General features: G+C 45.0%; 2 protein-coding genes across 3 annotated transcripts in view; both read right to left on the bottom strand.

Moving 5' to 3' along the window:
- Positions 1 to 848, bottom strand: part of LOC311362488 (DNA (cytosine-5)-methyltransferase 3A-like) — a 51,657-nt gene extending 50,809 nt beyond the window's left edge. For both annotated transcript variants that reach the window (XM_084482344.1, XM_084482345.1), the window contains exon 1: positions 720 to 848. The gene's annotated coding sequence lies outside the window, so the exon portion shown is untranslated. The remainder of the gene's footprint in view (positions 1 to 719) is intronic.
- Positions 849 to 6,850: 6,002 nt separating this feature from the next.
- Positions 6,851 to 17,624, bottom strand: part of dtnbb (dystrobrevin, beta b) — a gene marked incomplete at both ends in the record, with an annotated part of 34,677 nt that continues 23,903 nt past the window's right edge. Inside the window, 9 exon segments of the mRNA XM_084481901.1 lie at positions 6,851 to 6,876; positions 7,608 to 7,661; positions 8,123 to 8,212; positions 8,559 to 8,712; positions 11,187 to 11,207; positions 12,652 to 12,748; positions 14,383 to 14,496; positions 16,924 to 17,012; positions 17,546 to 17,618. Of these exon segments, the coding sequence (XP_084338027.1) occupies positions 6,851 to 6,876; positions 7,608 to 7,661; positions 8,123 to 8,212; positions 8,559 to 8,712; positions 11,187 to 11,207; positions 12,652 to 12,748; positions 14,383 to 14,496; positions 16,924 to 17,012; positions 17,546 to 17,618 (718 nt within the window).

Below are 17,624 nucleotides of genomic sequence, written 5' to 3'. Positions count from 1 at the left end.
CCCGTCAGAAGGCTGGACAATATGGTCCTTACGCACGGAGCGCCGTCAGAACGGGCATTCTGGTTAAAACACACTCCGGCACGGAGGGCTAGAATGTCCTGAACATAGGAAGCCGAGGTCCACCGTTCGGATCTCGTTTGCTTGATGCCTGCCTCATGGGGGTTGGCAGCTTTAATTAAACACCTATAACATCTAGCAGCTATATTCTTTATAAAAAAAATTATAATAGATATTGTAAGGCCACACACGGTTCCATTTCCATGAGCATCTGGCGAATGTTCCAGGTGTTTACAATGCATTCCGGAAAATAGAAGTGGCTGGTATTAATTATTCAATAGCCAACATGTTAAATGGTAAAGTTTTCGTTGTTTTTTTTGTTTTCTGTGTGTGCATAGGAAGTGTGCTGATGACCCTCGGGGATGTACCTCTGTTACAGGCCACGGACGCACAAGGATAAAAGCCCGTTATTCTCATGAGGCGTTTATTCTGTTTCACCGATCCGCTCTCTGCGGTGTGAATCCGGTTCAGGCGCACATCGCGACGTCTAATAACCGAATAAAGCGACAACATAACCTGATCGCTATTCCCCCTCGCACCGAAACGCCTTCCGCTCTCGGGGCTGATGCGTGTCGTGCCGATCCAGAAGCCCTCTCCCGGACGACCCCAAAATGATTGAGGCTTGCGGATTCAAATGAAGTGTGAATCACGGTGCTCATTACCCGTTTTTGCCAAGTCCCAGGCCAGACCCTTTATGTGTCTCTGCGCTCCCGGAGCCTCCTTCCTCTTCTCTCCCCGTCCTCCGCCTCCCCAGCCGGCCAGCGCTCCTCCAGACGCTCCGCTCACTGCAGCCTGGGCCTGCGGGTTGTCGGACTGGGTGTCCGCATGGTCCTAGAGGCAGTTCTCTACAGGGTTTTCACTCAATGTAGTCTATATTGAATCAGAATTACTTATAACATCTTATTGTACACAAGACTAAAATTATTATACTTATATCAGCCACATAGCAGCAACAATAGAATATAAAGTAAATAAGATAAGTAAAAATATAAATACGAAGAAATAAGTAGAAATAAGTTGCATCATAGATCACAATAATAAATAATAATAAAAAAATAAAGTAATAATAATAAGTAATGAAGTGTAGTAAAGTGTAAATAAAGTGTAGTGTAAAGTGTATAGTGTTCAAGTGGTAGTGGTAGCCTACCACTACCAGCCACGGAAACTATAATTGCTGGGCAAAGAAATTTTGTGCAAAAGATGCGAACGTGCGATGCGAAGTGTTGTTAATTGAAATGTGTAAGCCTATATAATTAACACAGTCCTAATGATAGCTAGCAATTTACAAGCATTCATTTGCAAAGGTAAACTGTATGAACGTTGGTTAAATCTAGCCTCCTTTGAACACAACTTCAATCATCAAATAACTTTCAACAAACACACCTTTTTCCTTTCGTCACAGCCTGCGAAAAAATAGCATTGAAAATCATAACCTTACGTGACTCTGTTATTTCTGTCGGCGTCCCCGTGTCTAAGAGGGCGAAATAATAATAATAATACAATTAATATCTAGCGTGAAAACAACAAATTGACTGGTTGGCCTGTTGTGTTGCCTGTAGTCCATACCGCCACTAGAGGGAGACACAGGGAGCAGTCATAGGTCTGTGTGTGACTCAATGACCCCCTCTATGTCAGAAGTATAGGATCATAGGGATTTTACTGGTAGAAATTGTGTTTAATTAATTGTTTCGCTGTTAATTCTAAAATAATTTGGCATTATGTAGTGAGATTATTGCGCTTGAAACTGCTAGAGAGTTTCTCATGCCACATGTGGCAAATCAAAGCGTTGATTAGCCATAGGTTACAGTACCTTTACGTTTATTTTGGATGGGACATTACGACAACTCTCTAAAAATAGATATCGAGTCACAGTATAAAGTGTGTATGAGGAGGTAGGGAGGTGTGTGTGAAGGAGGACAGACGTGGTTCACTGGGCTGGAAAGATTGGGGACTATTATCCTCTCTCTCTGGGCTATCCTGGTTTTGAGTCAAAGGGAGCGAGGGTTCAGGTGAGGACAGCAGACGGACCACAACCAACAGATGATACCATTGTACTGGGGGCGTTCTACCCGCCCCTCTCTCTCCCCCCCACTCCCCATCTCTCACTAGCCTCGTCTGTTTGTAGAGCAAGCTATCTTTCAGTCTATCTTTCAGAGTTGCTCGGTTATGTTTTGTGCTTTAATAATAAAATATTTAACAATTATTCGCCGAAAGCGAAGTGAATAGTGGGGCTATTCCCCACTATTCACGGAGCCTGAGGTGAATAATTGTTTTAGTATATACTACACGTGAACACTCCAAAAATAAACAAGATAACACTTTTTTACAGGGATTTATTTGTTTTTAATAGCGGTTGATTTGTTTTTATTAGCGTGACGAGACGAAACAATATCCCGAGTTTGAGATCTCAATCATGGGATATTGCCCAACATCCCGATAGCGAACCAATCAAATTGCGCCATCTTAGGAGGTTCACGTGTAGCATATACTAATAATGTGTATTGGCTGGAGAGTTGTACATCAGTTGAGGGATATTTTATAGTCTTGGTACCTATGGCAGCTGTCTTAGGTTATAATTCTTCCTGTAAGACATGAACAGCCCAAACAATTTTATTTACACTGTCCAGCATTTAATAATCCAGTACCACAGACACTGTCCTCCAATCAATCTCCTGAAGTTCATTGTTCAGCAGATTTATAAAATCAGGGCAGTAAACAAACATCACTGTCAATCTTTCTGACAAAAAAGCTGAAAAGCTTAATAATCGCACACAAACCAGGCCATATTTTAAATCTCTTTTAATATAGTTCACAATTTATTTATGTATTTACAAAAGACAGTGGCCAAGTGACATTAAACTATGATTCTGTCAAATGAACACGAGGAAACACACATACATGCTCTCTCACACACACACACACACACACACACACACACACACACACACACACACACACACACACACACATAAATAACATCAGGAGAGCTGCTTTTGTCCCTTTCCACATCATCTCTGTAAATCAAATCAATAAATTAAACACAGGCTCTGAGTACTTTGTAAGATGTGTACTATCATGCAGAATCTGGTACATAGAGTATCCAGTGTTGCCTGCTTCTTGCCATCTCCGGCGGTGTTTGTGGTGGTGGTGGTGGTGGTGGTGTGGGCGACTGTATTGCACCGTAGTAGCAGAGAGAGCGGTCGACTCTAGTGCAGGGCTTCTTCAACCTTTTCATCTTGGGCCCCGAAAGACAATTTCGGTCTTTCCACACGTTGCACATTCCGAAAACTCTGATCCGGGAATTAGCTGTTCCAGCTCACTCAGAATTATTTGAGTGTTCGGTGCTTTGTCAGGCTTCCCTTCCAACCGGGTTGTGACACGTTTTTCAGTCCCAAGACCGTAGTTTAAGAAACGCTGCTCTCATGCTTCGCTATGGGAATGCTAGCTTGGAGGTTTTTTTTTTAACACAGGTTGAACCCTTTGAAACACGTGGGTCAGCTTCAGGCCGTTCCGTGAATGAATTGGCGACAAATAACCACACACTAATGCAGATATACTCTTAGACACGGTATTGATAAAACACACACAGATTCTGCAAACTATTTTTGGCACAGACGGAAAAAAAGGCTCCACAAATGTGTGTCCCCCCCCACCTCACCTCACCCCCCCCCCCCCCCCCCACCCCTCCCTCCCCCAACACCCTATTCCCACAATCCCTATTCGACCTCTCCTCCCTCCTTCACCCCCATAAAGCAACAAATCAAGTCCGATTTTCAAGGACACAGATGAAAACCTCGGCACATGGAGCCGGAGAAGCTGTGGTATTTGCGGAATGGTTACGCCACACATATCAACATTTAGACAACATCTAAAGAGGCACAAGTAAATCAAAAAAGTAACACAGCTCGACATTGCATTCCTATGAGTGGCCAGTGTGAAAGGGGAACACAGGAATTCACTCCTCTCTCTCTCTCTGTTGTTTTTTTTTTTCTTTCTATTAACTCGGTTTCGGAAATTAATTTCTGACCTTTACGGTCAGACGGAACCTCAGATTGAACAGTGTTGCTTGCAAAGTGTTCATAGAGTTTTAAAAAACATAAGTGTCTTTAATGCCTGCTTCATTAGACCCCCGTCATTCACACTCCCACAACGAGCGACGCGATGGCAAGAGCAACAGCGTGGCTTCAGATTTTTGACGAAATGGTGACTATAATCACGGTGATCGTACAAGACAGAAGCGGTGTGAACACTAACACGGCGATGAGAAGAACTGAACGGAAAGCATCACGCCAGCGAACAACAACCCTCTTGTTGTCGTTGTTGGGCTTCTTGACACAGTGTTACAGGTTTGTTCAGACCTTATACTTTGTTTATATTTAGCTTATAGTGTACACATCTAGCTGCAAAGCGTTTGGTACGCCGCTGACGTTTCCCTCTAAACTCTGTTTCCTTAAGTGCAGTTTGTCTGGTGGAAGGCTGATGTTTGTTTGACCAGGCAACCAACAAACTGTCTTTATTTCCCTCATGGACCAAATACATTGCTCCGGCTATTTTTCCACACTGCAGTGTGTCACAGCCAGACATTATGCAGTCTCAAAGTAGCTACTCTCAATATAGCACGCAAAAAACATAACAAGAAATCAATTATGGAGAACTAAAGACAGGCGCAATGCCATTCTGATTCAAGTAGATATCCTTTTAATGTGGGATAGTTATAATTGTGGCCAGATAGCATTCATTATCCATGCCAGGCACATACAAACACACACACACACACACACACACACACACACACACACACACATAGACTAAACAATAAACTATCCACAACCTTCTGAATATTCTATTGCTTGAGAATATGTTTCCTTTAAACCATTCATATTCTCAGTCCCTTTGTGGGCACTTCAGAATTTCAATTAAAAACGAATTATACTCGGAGGAGGATAGGATTCGGTAAAGCAACACTAACTTAAAATAATATGAAATCATTAAAGCACAAAAATGTAATCCAAGGGAAGAAGAAAGACAGTACTTAATCCATCCAAGTATAGGAAACTGGATGTGTTATCCTAGTTGCACTGGGCTTTGTAAAATGGATATAGATTTTGGATTGAAACGGAACCGTTTTAAAAACCTTCCCGATATAATTTCACTCTAGCCAGCCTCTTGCGACCATCACCATTACGTTACACAGACAGTAGATCTACAATCCCTGAGTGGCTACGTTCATTGCACATACACTATTGTCACCAAAGCCTTTTCTACATCTATATAATTCTATCCTTACACTTTGAATCAACTTACTTATACTTTCTTAACTTCTTTTTCCTCCCCTACCTACTCACTAGGTGTCTATTCTGTGATTTGAAAACAAAATCCCCTAATCCTTTGATTCTAGCTCGCTAAACACTGTTGAGGTACGTACTTTCAAGCTAGCCTGTGTATTTGGAAGGAGGCACCATGCTGTGGAGGAGTTAAAATGCCCTTCAAGGTTGGTTGGTACTTGGATCTATAAGCCAGTTACAGGGACAAAACATTAACTACTAAGTGAGTGTATTTCAGGTACCAATCCCACTCTACGCTAGCTCTAACCAAACGGCCCATATTTTCAAGCATGGCTTGGCGAGCACACAGCAGTCTGTAACTCGATGAGCGTGAGAGGGGCACGCTATTCTAGATATATTATGTATAGATAGTATGGTCTAGATATTCTACATCTAGGATAGCTTATATCAAAGTTCAAGAGATTCTTCTTTTTTTGGGGGGTGGGAGGTGGAATTCGCTGTTTCAAACCACTTTTATTGAAACTTGGTTTCCGGTCATAGATATAATACTTGATGAACTATTGCCACTGAAACCAATTACCAAAGAAAGCTGCCATTGTTTTTGGACTCGGGTGTTCTGCTTTTGTTTATATTGGCATGGATCAGCGACTTACAGAGGCTTATTGGATTCCTTTGGGAAAAAAACATTTCCCTGCCTCCTGTTTTGTAATTGCAACAATGTTTTTCCAACTGAATGCAACACGGTTTTGTAGCAATCGCATTTAGACATGTTAAGAATCCATATATACGATTTCATCCTTTAGTAAATAAGATGTCAGAATACGCCTCCGACATATCAACTCAAACACAGCTGTACAGGAGATATTAGAAATGTGCAAGTAACGGGAGTTGAAATCCCGAGGCTGGCTGTTGTTCTGAAAAGCCTCAGGTAAGCCGACATAAACCCACACAGAGTTGGCGTGACACGGCACCGTGTCCAATGAGTGCAAGATCATGCACAAAAACCGAAATGAATAAAACGAAATAATACCACAGCTAACCGTACAAAAGCAATGACTGGGAACGTGTCATGGAAATAGCAATTTCCAGTACAGGACGGGGAGAGGGTTTGTTCCCTTAAGTCACATGTTGACAGTATTATTTAATACAGATTGGCCTGCCCCGACGAGGAGAGACAGTTCAGGGGAAGAGAAAGCACATTAAAGCCATTCCTTAGCAGACATGAATTAAAATTGTCAGTTAAATGACAGCAGTTTGTTTTGTACACACAACAATATACACTCGCTAAATTGTATTCTTTTTTTTGTTCTTCTCTCTGGCGAGTTGCAAGGATACCTGTGGTGTCAACACAGTGAAGTCCTGGTAGAGTACAGCATGCAATATCTCTACGCGCTAACGCCATCGGGAGACTGGTGGTGGAGGTGGTGGTGGTGGTGGTGTGGTGGGGGTTTGCGTGCCTTAACCAGGTGACCACTGGCGGATGGAGCTTCAGGTTTTTGTTCCTGTCCTCAGTGCTTCTGTACCCTCCCTGTGCCTGGACGCAAAGATATAAGATTGTGTTTAGAGTTTCAGAGAGAGAAAAAAACAGCACCTGCTAGCCGACCGTAAATATCGACCAAACATGCATGACTGATGGTGAATGATGATGCAATTACACGGCTAGCAACCAGCATTTCTGGGTTACTTTTGTTTCATTGCAGTCTAAATTGGATGGTATGCTTTCATTGTTCTCAGCCTCTCTGAAAACATTTAAATGTACGATTTTTCTATTGATTGTTGTAAAGCCAGCCAACAACAAGTTGTGTGCGGGTGACAAGCTTCTAGCGATGCGTAAATGGTGTAATTTATTTTATTTTTTTATACACTAATAAATTAATAAATAATCTAGCCAATGGTGGACCAAGACCAAATTTAACCTAGAAGTTCAACTTTACTCAACGGGACTGAGTGCTCTGGTGTTTTGTTATGGTTAGTGGTAAAAGACTGGCTTTGACTGGAATCTGTTGAACAATGTGCTAGTGCAATAATCCCACGTCAAATAATCCAACCAAAGGTTTCGGTTTGAGGAGAGATCCATAATAAAACCATACTAAGCACTTTATACTATGCTTCGCACCAAACAATGTTTTTGACCACAAACAAGTTTCTATACTTATTTTGTACTTTAAGTTCAGCATTGTTGAAACCATTCTGTCCCTGATAGCTGCCAGGCAGACTTTTCTTTGACCCTTTTAAATGAACCAAGGGGTGGAACATGCTGCCTACCTCTCTCCCTGCCGTTCCTCATGTTGGCCTCCTCCTCCTCCACAAGGTCGTCCACTGTAAAGACGACAGCACAGAGGAACTCAGTGACGACGTTCTCAACACCACCACCGCAGCAGCAGCACACCGACACACTGGGACGAGCGTTCACCGTAGACAAAGGGAAGACGCGCGGTGGGGGGCGCGGAGTGACCACTGGAGTTTTGGGACTTAAAAAGGCGTCAGCACGTAAAACATGTTTATCACAGGGGGAAAAAACACTAATGATGATTTGGAAGCTTATATTCCAAAGGCTGAACATTGTAAACACGACTAAAACGAAAGCTAATCATCGCATTGGAGCCACGTTTCCTCTGCTTTATGCATGCAACAGAATCCCCAATAAAACAGTAATCGAGGATCCTGAGGACACTTTGATGTCCCAGAGGACAAGAGACTAAGAAACCACTTTCGATGGGAACACCACCAGCGAAACATGACGGTGGACAGAGGGCGACAGAGGACAGCCAGGGACCGACCTGAGTGGAGCTCCTTCACCAGCGACGACATTGTGTTTGTGATGGAGTCGGCAGCCACCAGCAGGTCATTCCGGAGGTTTCTAGGCACACCTGGGGTGGGGGGGGGGGGGAGGGAGGCATTTTCTGTTGATATGGATTTTTTTCTTTACGTGATAACTGCAGAAGTAATCCGATTTTAAGTTCTGTGTTTTTAAACGCGGTAACCGCACAGAAGCATATTGCGATTCCGTCGGGATTCAATTTAGCCAAAACAAGAAAAGACAACGACAGATGTCATCGCGTTCATTTTCCCCCTAACTCCAAACTGTCAGATACTCTTTCGTCGTTGCAGTCATTTCTTTCTCCAGCGAGTTTGGCGGCGCTCAGCAGGTGCTTTGCGTGTGAGCGACCTCAGAGCACAGCGTGAGACAACAAGGTCACAGAGTGAGAGGCTCACCCTGAGCAAAGGCCTCCAGCACGTCGCCCCCCACCCCGGCCAGGCAGTCCTGGGGGGTGTGGGTGGGCGTGGAGCCCGCCGACGTGGAGCGGATGGGCATGGGCATGGTGCAGCCGGCGCCGTGGCTCGGGGAGGAGTGGGGGGATCCGCCGGACTGGGACTGGAGACAACGAGAACGAGAGGGGGGGAAAAAAAAAAAAAATCACCTTTTTAATACATACAGTATGTGTTTGAAATGTGTTCCCGACATTCAACAGTCTTGAAGCAGCACTGAGAGGCATTTCTCAAATTCAACCATCAAAGTCAAAGCGACTTCTGAAACATATTTCAGAATTAAAGCGTCTTAATTAAAGCAGCACTAGAAGGGTATTGTAGAATACAATCTAAATCAACGCAGCCCTGAAATGTGTTCGACGAATGCAGGTAGACGTGAGGAAGGGCCCACTTCCAACAGGGGGAAATGCATCTAGTGGATCTAGGAGGGAACTCAGCGGTAGATGAGGGAGAATTGCGTCACAGGTTTCTCTAAGGGAGAGTTTCATTAAAGCTAACATATGGAAAACATAACCTCACTACTTTCCTATTGCAGTGAGGCCAGGACACTCACGCCCACTCTCTCTCTCTCTCTCTACCTCTCTCTCTCTCGCTCTCTCTGTCTCTATGTACTCTCTCTCTCTCTCTCTCTCTCTCTCTCTCTCGCTCTCTCTGTCTCTATGTACTCTCTCTCTCTCTCTCTCTCTCTCTCTCTCTCTCTGTCTCTCTCTCTCTCTCTCTCTCTCTCTCTCTCTCTACCTCTCTCGCTCTCTCTGTCTCTATGTACTCTCTCTCTCTCTCTCTCTACCTCTCTCTCTCTCTCTGTCTCTATGTACTCTCTCTCTCTCTCTCTCTCTCTACCTCTCTCTCTCTCTCTGTCTCTATGTACTCTCTCTCCTTCATATTCTCTCTCTACTCCCTCTCCTCTGCTCTCCTTTCTCTCGGTCCCCCACTCTCTCTCTGTCCTTGTGTGTGTGTAGTGAGGTTCCATGCCACGTGGCAGTGAGCCAGGCAGCAGATGGCTGGCCTGATCTCGGCCCTGGCTGAGGTCTGGGCAGAGGGCTAGAGGCTAGGGGAGGTTTCTAATACTGACTAACGGGGGTCTGACATGGGGGCCAGTGAGAACCGCCACCGCCCCAACACCCCCCCCAGACACCCGAGTCCCCATGCAGTTCGAGATACCTCCTGTAGCCAGACTGTTGCACAATATGATGGAAAAAATTCATATGTTGTTACATTTTAGTCATACAGGCTTTGTTCTCCATTCCCTGTATTGTCTTGCCACCCTGCTTTTCCTCAGTATTGTCTACGTATTGACCTTTGTGCTTGGTTCAGCCACCTCACCGTTGGAGTGAGCGATGTTGTCAAAATGTTAACCTTTGTGCTCTGGTCAGCTGTCCCACCTTCCTCAGTGGCGTCTGAATGTAAACCCTTTTCTACGGGTAACCGGCCCGCCTTCTTCAGAATCAATCCTGATGTTAACGTTCGTACTTTGGGCAAAACGGTCACAAGGGATAGGACGTCCTCTTGTGCACTCTTCTGCTCGATGAGAATACAGGCAAGTCTGTGTCTTGGGTAAACATTACCTGATTTGATTATTGACATCTGCAATATGGGGAGGATCTGAAACTGTATAAATAACTCGAACTGTATGTCTGGACTCACTCTGCTAGAGGAGTCTAATGTCTGCAAGCATTAAACCTCGGTTAGTGTGTGCTTTTTGCATTTACAAGTCTCATCTGTCCTAGACGCAATATCTGTTGAAGGAAATTTCCACGACAGCAAACTCACACAACTGGTCCTTCAAGCCACCACAAAACACCACCGGTAGATCGGTTAGCATTGTGAGTGACCTGCGCTTCAGGACACATGTTACCGAAGCAGACATCAGTGGTCACTGGCTGATCTGGTCGTCAGGGGATGAGGTTCTGATGTGACACAGCTGGGCCACGCTTATTGGACTGAACTGAAGGACTGAAGTTCACAGGGGAGCAGGCCGCCCTGAAGCCCCAGAATGAGAAACACCTCTGATTGGTATTTAATGGCGGGTTTGGCTCTTTTAATTTTTTTTTTTAATGAACATCTTTGTTTGTTTGAAGTACTCCTTATTAAGTGAATTTTCATGTTGCCTAGGAAACAACAGTGTGGGGCAGGTAGAGGAGCGATGCGGCTGCAGTTCATTATCATTAGTTCATTATCATCATTATCATCATCATCACCATCACCACCATCACCATCATCACCACCATCATCATCACCATCATCACCACCACTATCACCATCATCATCATCATAATCATCATCATCATCACCATCACCACCATCACCACCATCATCATCATCATCATCATCATCATCATCACTATCACCACCATCATCACCACCACCATCATCACCATCACCATCACCCTCATCATCATCATCATCATCATTATCAAAGGGTTAAAGTCACTGGAGCTGCAGTATGGCCACTCTGTGCTCATATTAAACGTTCCTGAATCCTATCCAAGCGGGGGCTTAGAGCCAGGATCACGATGGGCTTGAGTTGGTCATGAGTTGGTTCAGTAAGGGGGGGGGGGGGAGTGTCTCACTTACGGTCTGTTTCTGCTCCTCATCCTGCAGTGGCCAGCCGGGAGGTGCGGAGCGAGGGGAGGAGGTAAAGAGAAGAGAGCCAGAGCATGAGAGACTGACTGAACGCTGGCCCCAAAAGGCAGAAGAGATTAATGTCCACGACATGCACCGTATGGGCGAGAGAGTTCTAGAAACGCACGCAGACCACCGACACGCAGAGCTCAGATAGACTCGGCAGAGTGGCAGAGCAGGTTGAGTAGCTTGATCGGGGTAGAGTAGGTAGGGTGTTGGGGTCGAGTGAAATCAGGTCCATTTTATTTGTATACCTTGATCCCAGTTGCCAGGACATCCCAGGACTAATTTAACCCTAGACCGAGATCAAACTCCCCTAACACAAATCAAAGAGAAACCTTGGACTCAGGAGAGGGGGGGGGGGGGCACAAGGGGCTGTCTTTTAGATTGTCTGCGCGTGAACTAAATTCATATTTCCGATAGACAATTTGAGTGGCTGTCAGGGGCGTGGAAGTGGGGGTACTCAAACTATATGGGGCTGGGGACCCCTCATAGGGTGGAATTTTTTTCAAGGACCCCCTCATAACCGCGACACAAATGTAATCATAGAGGCTCTTATCTATTTGTTCTGTTAGATGTAATCATAAAGGCTCTTATCTATTTGTTCTGTTAGATGTAATCATAAAGGCTCTTATCTATTTGTACTGTTAGATGCTTTTGAGCTCTTTTATGCTTCAAACATTCAGTGCCATGCTTCGGCCATTCAAAGCCATTGATATAACAGACATTGATAACATTGCACAAATAAAATACTCAATGCATTGAGAGGCAATTGTTTTAGGAGGTAAATCATGAATCATAGTATGTGTGTGTGTGTCTGTGTGTGTGTGTGGGGGGAGGGGTGGGTGAGCAAGTAAAAATGAACTGCAACAACAGTGCAACAGCTAGGTATAGTGCTAAAAGACAATGAAGATGCACGGATGCAGCAATAGGCAATACACAGAGAGAGTCTAACTTTTTGAGAAATACTTAACCATTTTCAGTCGTTTTGTGTGTGTGTGTGTGTGTGTGTGAGTGAGAGAGAGGCAAGTACAACTGTAGCATCGCAGTGGAACACAATGTAACTAGTGCAACATCGACTTTTTGATTAATCAAATCAAGTAGTGTTAACAGACAATAATTATTTTTTTTTTTAGCAAACTCTTCACGGACCCTCTGGCAATGCACCGCGGACCCCCGGGGGCCCGGGGAGCCCACTTTGAGAACCACTGGTCCAGATCACTGATACTAACAGTGTCGTTGTGTTCACTTTGCCACCTTGTCCTTTGTCTTTAGACGCAGATCGATCGAATCTCAACGAGACGCGAGCGGTGGAATAAAACTTTTATAAAAATGACGCACATGCATAGATCCTAACGATGGTTAATAACAACCCCAGCGTTGGGAGGCCCGGAGCGAGGTGAACGCGGTGCGGTACCTTCAGGAGCCTCATCAGCCCCTCCAGCTGGACCATCAGCTCCCGCCGGCTCTCCTGCAGCGCCGACATGCGCCGCTCCAGCTCGTCCTTCCTGTGTCTGGACGACACGGCGCCGCGTCAGGACGCCGCGTCTCCGGCGCCGGCGTCAGGCTCCGGGCGCATGTTGGTGCGTGTTGTGTATATTCTATGTGATGTGTTCTGAATTCTGCGTTGCTTAGGGTCCATGTTGTCAACGTATCGCTCTCTGGGTTTTTGTCTCTGTGCTCTGGGTTCAACGGTTCTATGGCCTAGGTTCTATGTTCTAGGTTCTATGTTCTATGTTCTATGTTCTATGTTCTATGTTCTAGGTTCTATGTTCTAGGTTCTATGTTCTAGGTTCTATGTTCTATGTTCTATGTTCTATGTTCTAGGTTATATGTTCTATGTTCTATGGCCTAGGTTCTATGTTCTATGTTCTATGTTCTAGGTTCTAGGTTCTATGTTCTAGGTTCTATGTTCTATGTTCTATGTTCTAGGTTCTATGTTCTATGTTCTATGGCCTAGGTTCTATGTTCTAGGTTCTATGTTCTATGTTCTACGGTATATGAAGCTACCTGATGATCTGACGAACACTTTGAATTGTTTTCTAAAATAAAAAGAGGAACGCTAAATAATCACAATAATACCCAACACTATTGTGACGACAAATGATCAGCTATCTACTTTGACACAATCATGTTTGTCCTTCTTTATAAATACAATTTTAATTTATATTCACCGCATAAATTAATGAGTTTGAATTTACTAGGATAAAAACCTATTCATTCTTTGATCGATTTTGAAATGATATAGCTATGGAAGAAACCAAATGCTACCAAAAGTCGAAGGATGCAGGAGGTGAAACGTTATGCAGATCACCGCCCTCTAGTGTCCACACGCTGTACTACACCGGGACTAATTCAACACGCACAGAGCCAGAGCTGCTCGCGCTTGCCTGCCGGGCATGTTGTCCAACACACTCAGAACCAGCTGCTACCTCCAGACTATCTATCTCCACACATTCTCCCATGGCCAGAGGCCAGAGAAAACCAACACTGCACCCAAAACGTTCCTCTCCATCGTATTATGCTGATTATGCTGTCATAAATCTATAGGTTCACCGCCATCGGGTCTAAGCTCTTGGATTTCGAGCCCTTGCTTGGTGGAATTCAGATATTCTATCCAGCAAGCCTATCAAAATGTATTATTACTCTGAGGAATTCAGCAGGACTCAGCTACTCGCCCCCAGGGTCGTTTTAGAAAGTTAATCCACCCTTTTCACGATCATGTGAAAGGAGGATGGTGGATATATTTGCTGAATCATTGTTTACATTTTAAGAGGTTTTTCGAATGACATTTGTAATTTATTCACCAGTAAAACTATCTTATACCGTCTTATTCTATATGTAAAAAAATATATAGTATAGGATACACTATTTAGTTAGGGAAAACATCGATTTTTGCATCAGGTTATACAGGAATTATTCTCATATTGATCTTCGGTAATATGCCCAGGGAACAGCTTGCTTGGGTCGCCGTGCAAGATGTCACGTAGTCCGTGCATCTGCCTAGGTTTGACTCATGCACTGCATACACTGATCCTTAATTCATCACTGAAATTGTTTATGAGGTGACGTTATCTGGTTAAAATCCTCCTCTGTCGAACTGTCTGCAGAGGAAGGCGACTGTGAAGGCGGGTTTGTTTTGACGTACCTGAGAAGCCGTAGCTCAGCCAGCAGGGTGGGGTTCTGCTGGGCCTTCTCAGGGGTGGGCTGAGAGGCCTGCTCGTGTTCCAGACGCAGGCGCTGGATCTCCTGGAGAATCTCCCTGGAGAGGAGAGAACGCCGGCAGTCAGGGAGATACACGGCGACACAGAGCTCGCCCCGAGCCTCACAGACCACCTCACCCGAACTTCTATCATTCATTTTGTCGTTGTTTTTGCCTTATCGCATCGTCTCATCGTACCAAAACATAACATATTTTGTCTTTATATATCTCAACATGGATCATATTAATACATCTTAACCTATCTTACCATGAAGTTGCAATGTGTATGATTGAGCCCCTCCCAGTTAGTAGGTGGGAGACAGTGTTCTGTCCACTCTATCTGGCTGTGAAACTGTGTGACGCTGAAAAGCATAGCTCGCGTTGGCTAGGGTGGCGTGAGTGGGAGTGTCGTAGTAAGATCTTTGTAAACAAAGAGAGGTGCTAACCCTGGCCGGCATTTTCTATTTGTGTCAACATTATTGAGATCAACAGCGATCAGCATTGACAGCAGATATTTCCAGGTTATTTGAACAACGAGCCAGTTAAAATGTTACACTTTGCGACGTTACCCTATCTTATGATATCTAGACTTATGATCCTATCTTCTCTCCCTTTCTCTCATCGTATCGTATCTTATCTTCAGATGTCTTAACGTCTTGTATCTCATCATGCGGTACATCATCCTCTCTCAGCGTATCCTCGCGTTGGATCTGACCTCAGTGCCTGCAGGAAGACATGTGTTTTATTAAGACCTGTCATCGCACCTCTGCTATATTTCTTCCTGAATAGTAAATGCAGTGTATTTATAGAGCACTTTTCTGGCCGGTACTGGCACCGAGAGAGTGATAAAGAGAGAGAGCTGGGGGGGGGGGAGAGAAGAGGTGGCAAGGATATTATTGTTATCCAGGAGCCTACGGCCAGACTGAGGCCCACCGCTGGGTTTATTATTTCTACAGTCTCTTTAACTCTAACACTCAAAATAGAAGTCCCCAAACAACTCAAAAAGCATCACATTGAAATGCCAGCACTCTATTTGACGCTCTGTATCCGTATCCATCTCCAAACTGTCAGGCCATTCAGGTTCATCTCTGGGTGCCATGACGCTTTGTGACAGGCGTTTGGAAAATAATTTCAACTGAAAGCGGGGAGGAGAAGTGGCGGGAGTGAGCGACAGATTTACAGTCAGTCAGTTAGCTATTCCAGCAGTCAGTCAGTCAGTAAGTTGAATCAGTCAGTAAGTCAGTTATTTTAGTCAGTCAAGTAAGTCAGTTCATTAAGTCAGTCAGTCAGTATGTAGCCGTTTTCACATATGTCCTCCGTCTTTTCTCCGCATTTGTGGATCAGGAGGTTTGATCGTGAGGGTCATTCACACTGATTCACACTTGATGCCCGATATGCGGACATCAGTGTCGCTCAGTCATCAGTAGAATCTCCGGCTGGTTTAGGGGGGCGGGCTTGCAAGGGGCAGGATATGACATAGGGTCTCTGTTTGTTTTGGTTTGACCACAGACAGCACAGAGGCAGAACGGGCAGACTCGTGATCACCATCAATGTTGCTGCAGCGATGCATCATATATTCCGTTGCATCCACAACATCCGCATCGATCGATGAAAGATTGGAGCATGAGTTAGAGACAAATAGAAGAAACGACGAACAAGAAAGGTTTCGCGACTGCGTTGCCGGAGGAAGAGAGCATATTTTTTGGCTTAATTTCACATCTAACAAACACTGGGACAAATGTAGTTGATTTCTGTGTTTAACTGAGAAAACAGGGAGTGGAAGGACGGGACCCTATAATGTTCATCTAACAATAATAATTAGAAATAGTCAATAATAATTGTTATTGTGTGTTCACACCAAAAGACAAATTTTTCGCCTGGTCGCGCAGTCGCCAAAGTTTTGTCGCGCAACATCTTTTGCCCGCCAACGGTGCTTCATGTCAATTCATTCTCATCAACCATGGCCGAGATAACCACCATTGCATGTCTTTACCTGTTGTGGAAGAGGGAGAGACGTCGGAATGGATAATATTTCGTCGCAAACGGCAACAATCACTTTCTCCTCCATGCTGCGGATCACTCCGGACCGCAGGGAACGCTTGGCCCAGCCGGTTGAACACTGATGTATGCATGTGTGTGTGTGCGAGAATGGCAATGTGTATGTGTGTGTGTGTGTGTGTGTGTGTGTGTGAGCGAGCGGTAGCGCGTGTCAGTTCAGTGAAGTAATGAACAAGTCTGGTTGTGTCTGTGCAAACGTGTACTGTAAAGTTAGTCAAACTGAGAATAAAGTACCCAGCCTGTCAAGAATCGGTGGCCGCTTCCTTCTGACCATATTCAAACCTATAAGCAGACCCACTGCCGTTACCCCCGAGAGAACATCAGCGCTGGAGGGAACTTCTCCCCTGTGTCTCCTCGACTACGGTCTGGGAGCCGACAGCAGGAGAGGTCAGTTAGTTCAGTCAGTCAATTATTCAAACAGTCACTCACCTGTTTTTGTGCTCCAGTTCGGCGATCAGCTGTCGCTGCTGTTTGTTGGCGTCGAAGTTGAAGCTCAGATCCGTCGGAGGACATTGTTGCTGGAACACGAGTTATCATAATGTGATTAAAAGTACCCGACCATAAAACTGTCAAACCAGGCCGCCTAATTATGACTTGGCAGTTTTTCTTCAGCTTTCCTTTTGTTTGGAACAGCTTGCTGTACTCTAGCTTGTGCTGTTGTTTATTTTCCCCACAGTGACATTTCCTACCGGGTAAGGCTGATTATCTTGTCGTGCGTCAGTGCGCTGACACTAAACACCTTGTACATTATCCAGACACTGTCATGGAAACCACCTGGAAACACGCCCTTTAATTCAATGATTCAAGAGACACTTTTCTCCAAAGTAGCTTTCCTTCACTCAGAAAGCAGGAAGGGCTGAGCAGGAGATTCACTCAGGGACCCCCGCATTGGGCTTTGGACGTAGGGCTTCAAACTGAGAGTCAGACCCTGACTAGAGGAGCCTGCCCACTACCCTAGTCGTGGTCAGACCCTGACTAGAGGAGCCTGCCCACTAGTCGTGGTCAGGGTGGAGCCCCGCCCCGTCCAACGACCTGATGACGGCTCCCTCACCGTAGAGTTCCCCGCCTCTGCAGCCAGACGGGCGGCGTAGCGCGCGATGAGCCGGTGCTCCTCGTCCAGTCTGCTGGGG

This window comes from Micromesistius poutassou, assembly GCF_964030765.1.
Source record: "Micromesistius poutassou genome assembly, chromosome: 17".
Lineage (NCBI taxonomy): Eukaryota > Metazoa > Chordata > Actinopteri > Gadiformes > Gadidae > Micromesistius > Micromesistius poutassou.
Note: the sequence above shows the minus strand (reverse complement) of the source record. Positions and strands in the feature narration are given on the sequence as shown.